At 42.0% G+C, this 10,541-nt stretch overlaps 1 protein-coding gene across 4 annotated transcripts in view; it reads left to right on the forward strand.

Annotated features, from left to right (window-relative positions):
- The window catches only part of Acsl5 (acyl-CoA synthetase long chain family member 5), a 50,901-nt gene that overhangs the window by 29,266 nt on the left and 11,094 nt on the right, over positions 1-10,541 (forward strand). For all 4 annotated transcript variants that reach the window (XM_031390710.1, XM_031390709.1, XM_031390708.1 and 1 more), the window contains 9 exons: positions 1,953-2,017; positions 2,127-2,228; positions 3,540-3,639; positions 4,491-4,669; positions 5,356-5,388; positions 5,485-5,536; positions 6,335-6,408; positions 7,146-7,223; positions 8,769-8,903. In XM_031390710.1, the coding sequence (XP_031246570.1) occupies positions 1,953-2,017; positions 2,127-2,228; positions 3,540-3,639; positions 4,491-4,669; positions 5,356-5,388; positions 5,485-5,536; positions 6,335-6,408; positions 7,146-7,223; positions 8,769-8,903 (818 nt within the window). The remainder of the gene's footprint in view (positions 1-1,952; positions 2,018-2,126; positions 2,229-3,539; positions 3,640-4,490; positions 4,670-5,355; positions 5,389-5,484; positions 5,537-6,334; positions 6,409-7,145; positions 7,224-8,768; positions 8,904-10,541) is intronic.

The following is a 10,541-nucleotide window of genomic DNA, read 5'->3' on the forward strand; positions in this document are numbered from 1 at the left end:
CCCCCCCCCCCTTATTAGGTGAGCTTCAGGTTGGCCCAGTCCAGTCCTTCATAGTTCTTAGTCCAATGGGGGTGACAACAGTGGGGGAAAAACGGGTTTGTGCTTGCTGGGGCACGTGCATTCAATCAACAGAAGCCGTCCTTAGTGACTAATTGCAGGACAAAGGCTCTCTCTGGAGGGCCCAGAGGATCAGGGGCTGTGGTCAATGGGCAGATCACAACTTGCCACACTCCAGGGAATTCTGGCCTGAGGTTTTACTTCTGGACCTTTCCTGTAGCTGTTTCCGCAGGAAGAAAACGGTGGAGTTCCCCTTAGGCAGTCTCCTCAGCCATTGTTCTTATCTCCCTAATGGAAGTACCTATATCTTTCCTGCTTCTCTTCCTACTTCCTTCATCACACCACTGAGACGTTCAGGTGTTTGCCCATGGATCTCAGTGACGATTCCCCTGGCAAGCCCTGAATTCCTCTCAGTGATTTGCCTGAGCTCTTGGACTCTTCTCTCATTCACTCGTGTCTATTTCTTTTGGTGGTGCTGAGGACTGAACCCAGGGCCTGGTACATGCCAGGTCCATGTTCTACCACTGAGCCACACTCCCAGAATCCCCAGACTTGTTCTGATTTTAAGGTAGGCCACCTGGTTTAGAGGTTTATAAGTTGAATTCTCTTACTGTTCAGTGTAAGACACAAATTGGGGAAATATTGAAGGCAAATATGTTCCTATCTAAGACTCCGCATCTTAGAAGACATGTTCATGGAAATAAGTATATGAACATCTGACTCATGAGATTAGATAAAAATATAAAAATATGGGAGAGATCCATCTTCATTAGTTGTTAAGACAGATGAAAGTAATAACTTTTCAAGTCTATAAGGCCAGAAATCAATTTTAAACAACACAATTTACATCTATGTGAGTGTGTTAAAACTCAGTTGGTTGAACAAAAGTAAATGTTTACAACAGTTTGGCCAAGCTCAGAGCTGAATGCCAAAGTCCCAGCCCTTTCTACCCTGGGTTGTTTTCCATTGCTTTGACAAAAGTCATGGCCAAAAGTAACTGGGAAAGGTAGTGGGTGGTTTGGCTTAACACTCCCCTTTCCTAGTTGGTTACTAAGGCAAGTCAGGGCTGGACCTCAAGCAGGAAGCAGAGCTAAGAACCATGGAGAAGTGCTGCTTGCCTGCCTGGGTTTTAATATACTCCAGGACCACCTGCTCAGGGATGGCACCACCCACAGTGTGGGGGGCTATCTAACCCTCTTATTTCACACTAAAGAACAATGTTAAAGGACATACTCTAAATTGAAATGATAAATTTGACAATATTGGCCAAAGCATTATTTAGAGGGACCGAGGCACTTGAAACCATTATATAGATCCACAATGAAATAAAGTCAACTACTGTGGAGTCTTTTGTCAGATAGCTGTGGACATTCTACAGAGAAAAATAGCATGGAAATGTTTATAACAAATTGGGAGAGGAAGCACCAAATTTTTCTATTTATTCCAAATATGTAGATGAGCACATCTGTACAGAGCCACGGGTAAGAACAATGGAAGGAAAAATATTAATGTTGTAAAAAGAATGAGAATGATTTATTTTTTGATTTTATGTTAGCATATTTTTATTATAGAGATGCTCAGTTTTTCTCTCTCTTATTCAATACAGGCTGTGTGTGTTTACATGTGCAGCTTATTTTATTCATGTCATGTGGGCTTGTCCTTACTGGTGGCTTGAATGTCCATCTTATCATAAGAGCTACAGAATCAGTTCTGAACCACCCTGCCTTGAAATATTTCCTAGATGTTTGCTCTTGAATTTCATGGACCCCAGAGAAATTAAGATTCTTGCTGGATTTAGCCTGTGCATCTTGGCCTTTTCTGAGTGCTCTTTTCTCTTCTCTGGTCCAAATGATTTGCAGCTAGAATTGATTTGCTTCCAATGTTTTTTGATTTAGACAATGGGCCTTGCTTGGGATACCGAAAGCCAAACCAGCCCTACAAATGGATATCCTACAAACAGGTAGGTGAAGCTCATGCTTGAGGAAATGCCTTTGCTTGTGTGCCATGAGCGGCTCTGCTCTCTTTTTCATCTGGACTTCTTCTCCCTCACCCCTTATTCTCTCTCCTAGGTGTCTGATCGAGCAGAGTACCTGGGCTCCTGTCTTTTGCATAAAGGATATAAACCATCACAGGACCAATTTGTTGGCATCTTTGCTCAAAACAGGCCAGAGGTACCATGTTGAAGCTAACTAAATAAACTGATGTGTCCCAATACAGCGTTCGGACCCTTGCTGATGATTTACCCAAGCCATGTAAAGACTCCACAATGCTTGTTCTTCTAGTCCCAAAGAGCTGGGCTTCCAAGCCTCCTTAAATCCCTGCTGAGTGTCTGATGCTCTAGCCTGTGTGGTTGGACTTCAGTGTGAATTATTTTAAGTCACTCTGATCTTCATATGTGGAAAATGAAGACCTTATGAGGTGTGGCTCCACAAAATCTTGAAGGTGCTGGAGAACAAGACGAGTCAGTATTAGAATTAGATTTTGTACTTTGTACTTGACCTGGTAAACCAGTGCATCTGTGGCTATTGAGTCAGGCCATCACCATCTTTCCACGGTGAGCTGAAAGCAAATGCTACACACTAAGATGGTTGGAAATAGTCTTATTCCCAAGTTCCAATGAAGTCAGTAGGCCCATTATCCTCAGAAAGAAACTTTGTGGGGCTCATGCAGTTGCTAGAGCCATTGCTTTAGTTGGGTTTTTAAATTAGTCCTGAAAAGTACTATGTTCCCCAGTATGGAGCTACAGTAAGAAAAAGTGACTTTATTTAGTCTAGGAACTTAACATCAAACCCGGTATATGAATCAATCTTCCAGGACCACCATAGTGAAACTTGCGATTAAGGTGCCCACAGTAGACTTTTTCCTGATGCGTCTCCCATTGATAGATAGGCAGGTGGCTATCTTTTCATTATGCCCCTCCTTCTATCTTTTCTCTGAGCACATACATCCCCGGGGTATCTTCATCTCTGGATTGTGGACATATTCTTACGCTCATATTTAACTTTACATCACATTGAGGATTAGAGTTTTAACATGAATTTGGGTGAATGGTGAGGTGATGCAGATCACTCTATAAGATGTAGTCTGCCAGTTAAGGTACATCCATATTTGGATTTTTTTTTTTATCTAGAATATTAGCAATGCTTTGAAGTTCTGTCTAGCTTCCCTAGCTTCCTAGGACAGATAATCTTGACCTCTTCTCTTAGAAGGGGCCCGCTACCTCTCACAGTCTCTTATGGGTGAAATTACCACTCTTTTCTTTTGTGTGCTGGTCTACCTTGGTTTTATGGTTATTTCTGCATATATCTTAACTTATTTATTTAAATGTTCCTTATAGCAGGATAAGTGGCAGTCTCTATGGCCATCCCTAAAGGTTTAGAAAAAAAATAAAGCATACTAAATAAGTATTTGTTAGTTGAATATCTGAATCGATGCTCTTCAAAGTCAACTTCTGGTACTTAACTTGAACTTCTTCTCTGCAGTGGGTCATCTCTGAGTTGGCCTGTTACACATATTCCATGGTAGCTGTCCCCCTCTATGACACGCTGGGAGCGGAAGCCATCATCTTTATCATCAATAGGGGTAAGGTTTTACTATTATTTTATAATTTTATTCTTTCTTAGTGCTGAATAATTCTTTAATTTCTTCATTTATTTATTTATTTAGTTAGTTAGTTTTCTGATATTATAGTATTTAGAATAGCATTTACACAGAAACTACAATAACCCCTGAGGTATGCTTAGATAAGAGGTTCGGTAAAATTAAGATGGCATAGGATAGTTTAGAGGCAAGACTACTTTGAATACATGGAATAGAATTCTGCAGGCAATAGGCTTGCCTAAGTCACAGTATAAGCATAAGGATTATTTCCTATTCCTTTGATAGCTTGAAAGCTTAATTCAGTCTATGTAAGCAATATGCACCAATCTGCATGTTAGACAAACCAAGTTCTACTGGTAACAGTATCCTTTCAGTCATCTAAGGGAGTGTCTTTTGTCTCTGCTTTGGTAGACTGAGTAGCTTTGTTTGAATAATACATACTAAAGAAATGATGACACTGAGGATCATAAATCATCCGCCTTCTAAAGATTCCATTTGCACTCACCTTCCACATTTGTTCTCTGCTCTGCAAAGCAGCAGCAGGAATATACCCAGGAGACAGCATTAGAATGAGTTTTCTTAAATAAAAGGATTTACACAGTTCTAGACACTAAAATGTGCCAGCAATATTAGAAAATAAAAGGGTTGGTATTTCAGCTAATCTCATTGTTTTTCTTTTTTCCTTCTTATAACCTATAGAGTATTTCAGCTTGAACTCTCATTCAGGAACCTACTGTTTTTGACATTTAATACCTACCCCAATTTTTTGTTTTCTAAGAGTCATGTATTTAACAGAATAGAGTGGTGACTTCTGGTTCCATTTCTGCTTTTAGCCGATATCCCTGTGGTCATCTGTGATACACCCCAAAAAGCAACAATGCTAGTAGAAAATGTGGAAAAGGGTCTTACACCGGGCCTGAAGACCATCATCCTCATGGACCCTTTTGATGAGGACCTGATGAAGAGAGGAGAGAAGTGTGGGGTTGAGATATTATCCCTGCATGATGTTGAGGTATGAGTCAAAAACATCTAGGTAGGTGGTTTATTATGAGCAGGATACAGGCCATCTACACAAAAGCATAGGGCTATTGTTCCAGGGTAATGGACATCAGCAGACTCAGAAGCCTGAAGAACAATTTCTCTGACATAGGTGGACAGGTATCCTTGGCTAGCTGTATGCCCTTCTGAGTATACAATACATGAATGGAGAAACTCGAGGATGTTTATGAATCTGGTCCCTGATGAAGGTTGCCTGAGTTTCTGTTCTAGTTACTCACCTGTTACAAGCCACATCTCTCCCTAGCTTCAAATGGAGGATGAAAGTGGTCCTAATCTCACAGATATGTTGGCAAGTGTTAAATGAGTTCTTGTATGTGAATTGCTCAGGAAAGCGTCTAGCATAGCATAAATTCTGGCATAGTCATGGTTTATATTATCCAAGAAAGGTTTAATTATGGTCTTAGATGACTGGACCTTAAGAAAATGGTGATAAGCTTGAGGTCCACCTTCTTTAGAGTAACATTCTTGAGAAACTTTGTGCTTGCCCCTGAGGCTTCCATTGTACATTAATGTTGGCTTCTGGGTTAAATCCAGGTTGGAAACTGGGAGGTTGAGAACAGTGGAAGGAAGAGCTGACTTTGTCATAAGTCTGTCCATCCTTAATGACCTTTTCTTTTTCTTGATTTCCCGTGCACTTAGAATCTAGGCAAAGAGAACTTCAAAAAACCAGTGGTAAGTGTTCTTCCTGAACACTATGTATGTGTCCTATACTTTGTATAGTCCACTCTCTGTTCGCCGTAGACTAATATCTTTGTGTTCCTTCTCTAGCCTCCAAACCCAGAGGATCTATGTGTCATCTGTTTCACCAGTGGGACTACAGGTCAGTGCCTGTGACACCTTGACAGAGCTCCCAGGGAGCCAGAAACAAGGCTAAATCCTGAGCATACCATGCCACCATGCTGTCCCTGTGTGCTCACAACCCAAGCCACTTATGAATGGGTTCCCAGATAGAAAAACTCAAGTATAAGGAAACCCATTCCTCTGAATGCAAATGGTAGCATCCACATGCTACCATTGATGCTAGGAGTCTTAAAGATGATGCCAAAGTGTCAACTTTTCCTCTACCCTTCCTCTGTTTCAGTCAGATATAGCATGGGAATAGTTTCATAGAACATATCATTGGGATGGTTTAATGGATGTACCACTGGGGTGGTTTCATTCAATTAGGGTAACTCAGTGTTGGTTCTCCACAAATGGCTGTGTCCTTACTCAACAACATTTAGCAGGAGGTTTAGTTATCTTTATCAGGGACTGTTCCAATACGCCTGGTGTAGAAAGTTCATAGCAGTGTTGTTGGGAGATCTCAGGTATAAAGTCTTAAACCTGTGAACAGCACAAGAAGGGTTTATTTGCAACTTTCTTTTTTCCTATTATCATCTGAGATTCTGCCTGGGCTGGAAGTTAAGGAAGAGCTTAGTAACACTGTACATGGGCTGGGCGGGTTTCTGGGGGCACGAATCATTCCCAAGTAGAGGCATAAATGTCTACTGAAAGCTACTGTCAAGAGGATAACTTTTGTCTCTAGAACAGATCCAAACTGAATTTAGCTTCTTTCAAGGCCAAATGTTACAGATTAGCCACACTAAAGACCTTTCTCTCCACTTCTGCTTTCCTACAGGTGACCCCAAAGGAGCTATGCTAACCCATCAAAATATTATTTCAAATATGTCTGCTTTCCTCAAATTTCTGGAGGTCAGTGGTCAATCAAAAAAGAGGCCCTTGCTAAAATGTGACTTGGCTATAAGATTTTTAGGAGGAACACAATTAAAAGTCTATTATTTTTCTCATCACTGTGATAAAACACCTGACGTAGGTGACTTTTGGGGAAAGGTTACTTGGCATAAAGTCTGCAGAGTGACATATGCCAGGCAACTCCATTGTGAGGCTTGTGGAACTGGGACTCCTCATTTATTAGTGGACCAAGAACCAGAGACAAAGTGTGGGGCTGGAATATAGGACCTCAAGACCCGCCCCAAGGAGTCACTTTCCTCCAGTGAGGCTCCACCTCCTCGAAGTTCAATAACCGGAAGACAGTAGTACCACCTGGGACCAAGTGTCTAAACACAGGAGCCTGCAGGAGCTTTTGCATGTAAACCACACCAATAACAAAGTGTGGAAAACACTGATGTAGTCTTTCAGACTACATGTCAAGCCTCAGTGTTTCTGAATCCTTGCACTGAATGGTTACAGGATATATCAGGTTGTGGAATCCACTAAGTATCCAGGGAAGTGTTTATGTGCTACGCATTTTAAGAATATTAAGGATGATGTCAAAATACCAAGTTTTTTTCTCTATGCTGTCACTCTTTCACTTAGATGGGATGGTTTCAGTCAGACAGGCTTAATGAAAAAGGAGAGGGGGAGTTTTAAAATCTCTACTGGAAGAGAAACTTAACATCAATCCACTGTTGTTTGTTCCTGGTCTACAGCCTGTCTTCCGGCCCACCCCCGATGATGTGTCCATATCCTACCTTCCCTTGGCTCATATGTTTGAGAGGCTTGTGGAGGTGAGTATTCTGTGTGCCTAGCAGGTAGGAAGCGGGTTCCTGACTTGCTGGCTCCACATTTATTAACGAAGGATACCCCTAGTCCTTACTGTACAGAATCTAGCACAGGAATACACTTGGCTTCTGTGAAGCCTGACTTACAGCACTTCATGTCGTAAGTCTGAATACCTAAGCAGGTTCTTACTTGCTCCTGACCGACCTCACAGGGCACATATTGTCTGCCTTCTCTTAATTGTGAAGGGATCCACCAGACATTTTTCCTTATATGTTCGTTAGAATTTTGAGAGGATCTAGGGTTAGAGAAAAGTGTGTCCACTGGGGGAGCAGGGTGGAAACATTTGATCCAGATCAAGGGTCAGCTATCTCCAGGGAACATTTTTATGTATCACTTGAGTGTGTAAGGTATGGTATTGCCAGTCTCCAAAATTTCTGGCCATTCTGAAGCTGAAGCACTAACATTTCAAGCACAGGTGCTGTGAGAAAGAGGCCTTTTCCTCCCCTCGCTCTGCCCTGAGGATCTCTTCACCCGGTGTATGCTCAGTCACTGTACAAAATGCCACATTGTTCTAATGAAATTCTATGCATACTTTAGTATTTCTCAAATTGGGACAACCTTAACTGAAGGCATGTTTTTCTACTTTAACTGGCCGCAGCTTTTTTAGGGCCACAAATGAGTGCTTCTCTTGAAGGACGGTACCTTAGAAGGGGCCCAGAGCTGTGGCAGAGGCTGAGGGCAGGACCCACAGTCTCACAGTCTATTATCTGCCTTGCCACTTCAACAGTAATAAGTTTCGATCCTTTCCTGGGGGAGCCTCTCAGAGATCTACTTGGGTACCTGGATTGGCAGGAAGCAGGTGTTCTGCAGAGGGATGTGATGTGCCTGCCGATTTCCGGTCTGTTTTCTTCCTTTCTTTCTTTCCTTCCTTCCTTCCTTTCTTTCCTTGTTTTTTTGTTTTGTTTTTTGTTTTTGTTTGTTTTGTTTTGTTTTTTTGTTTTTTGTTTTTTCGAGACAGGATTTCTCTGTGTAGCCTTGGCTGTCCTGGAACTCACTCTATATAGACCAGGCTGGCCTCAAACTCAGAAAGAGCTGGGATTTGAAGCCAGGCTAGGTTTAATATAGTATCTACTATTCCATAGACCTGTTGCCCGAGGAAACGACACCATTACTCATGTGCTTTGGGCCTTACCTCTTACATTCTGATACTGGCACTCCATCTTACCAGAGGCCAAACTGAGCCATAGTAGGTATGGATAGTATCGGAGAAGTCAGATGATGTGTGGACACTATATGCCCTGTTAACATTCTTCCAGTTCCTCATCAGACTTTATATTTGTATTTTTCCGTTCATTTTAGTCGTTCATTTTGATGTTCCAAGTGTGCCCATCAAATTCTGCCTGCCTCTGTCTCCCAAGTGCTGGGATTAAAGGCATGGACCACCATTGCTGGCTTCGATTTCTGACTTCTTTCTCACTTCCATCAGAGATAGGACTGTCTTCAGTGATCCAGAGTTGATTCAGTGAGCCTTGTCTTCCATCTTGTTCCAGGTTATCTTATTTTCCTCTGGAGGCAAAATTGGGTTCTTCCAAGGAGATATCCGGTCGCTACCTGATGACATGAAGGTTTTGAAACCCACAGTGTTTCCCACAGTGCCTCGACTCCTTAACAGGGTCTATGATAAGGTATGAGCCTTGCTTCCGCTGGCATTGTACTGAGAAGGCTTGGAGGGACTGGATCCTGAGAACTAATTCCAGCTCTGTCTGAGCTCTGACAAGTATCTATATAAGCATGTTAGAACTGCAACTGTGAGAAGCTATGGGAAATACGCCTTTTCTCTGGATAATAATGCTGATCTGAGGAAGTGCTGCACTCAGACTTGGGGAAGTGCCTCAGTTTTTAACCAACACCCTGGAAAGTTCTTCCTCTGATTTGTATGCATTGATAATCTAACTTTTTGCTGAGGTGCCAGATCGAGGTAAACATTTCAGATGTGCTTGCTCATTTAACCATCCTAAGAAACATAGTAAACCATGACCATTCATAGAATGACAATGTGAAAGCAGAACTTGGGTGTTAAAGAAGTTTCCCAGAGTCATAGCTAATAAAGAAAGGGGCCAGAATAAACTCTCCCATAGTCGTTTTAGCTCTCACTGATGCTGTTCACTGAGGTTGCAAAATGGCGATTTTCCTAACTCCAACTCTCTTACTTCTTTTACATTCCTTAGCTACATTCTACCATAAAGACTTAACAAATATTTATTCTCTCTGTATAATGAATTCATGCCCCAGCAATCATCATAAGTGACCAGTGAGGATTTTTAAATATCTGTATGAACTCATCTTTATATTTGTATTTTTCCTTTCATTTTAGTCGTTCATTTTGATGTTCCAAGTGTGCCCATCAAATTCTTCCGTGTCCTTTTGACATAACCCCAGTAGTCTATGATAGGTCCTCTCTTTCTGATACAAGATATCCTAAGCTCAATTTGTGTGTTTCTCACCCAAGCCTTAGACTGCAACTGGCCATTGAGAGCTGGGATTTGAAGCCAGGCTAGGTTTAATATAGTATCTACTATTCCATAGACCTGTTGCCCGAGGAAACGACACCATTACTCATGTGCTTTGGGCCTTACCTCTCACATTCTGATACTGGCACTCCATCTTACCAGAGGCCAAACTGAGCCATAGTAGGTATGGATAGTATCGGAGAAGTCAGATGATGTGTGGACACTATACGCCCTGTTAACATTCTTCCAGTTCCTCATCAGACTGGGATCATCAGATTGGGTTGTTATGGTTTATGTTATTGAACTTTTCTTAATTCTGAAAGGAAGTATTTAAAAATGATACATAACAGATAATTTTAATCTGGAGATTATTTCATAAAATGGAAATTTTATTAGATAAATTTTCGGTCATAGCTTTTTGTCTGTGACTTGTTAGGAGAGCTAGTCATGCGACTGTTGAAGGTAAGCAGTCTGTGGTAAAGAGAGGCCTCAGACCTGTGATAACGTAGGCAGCACTAGGATCAGATGGGGAGGCATGAGAAAATGACGTCACAAGCACAGGAGTCGACGCCCGCAGCCTGGATCCCAGACTGAATCTTAGCAGAGGCAAGGGGAGGCAAGGATGAACATCTCTGGCGGTCTCCAGGCCTGTAGATGAAAACGAGGTCAGAGAAGCATCCTCTCTGCTTTGAACAGGAAAGACCTCCACTGTCCCTGAGTGCAACTGCTAGTCCGAGAGGTCCTAAAGGCTGGAGTGCAGAGCTTAGAGAGAGAGGTCCTGAAGGCTGGAGTGCAGAGCTTAGAGAGAGAGGT

The sequence above is a fragment of the Mastomys coucha genome, unplaced genomic scaffold (assembly GCF_008632895.1).
Source record: "Mastomys coucha isolate ucsf_1 unplaced genomic scaffold, UCSF_Mcou_1 pScaffold21, whole genome shotgun sequence".
Lineage (NCBI taxonomy): Eukaryota > Metazoa > Chordata > Mammalia > Rodentia > Muridae > Mastomys > Mastomys coucha.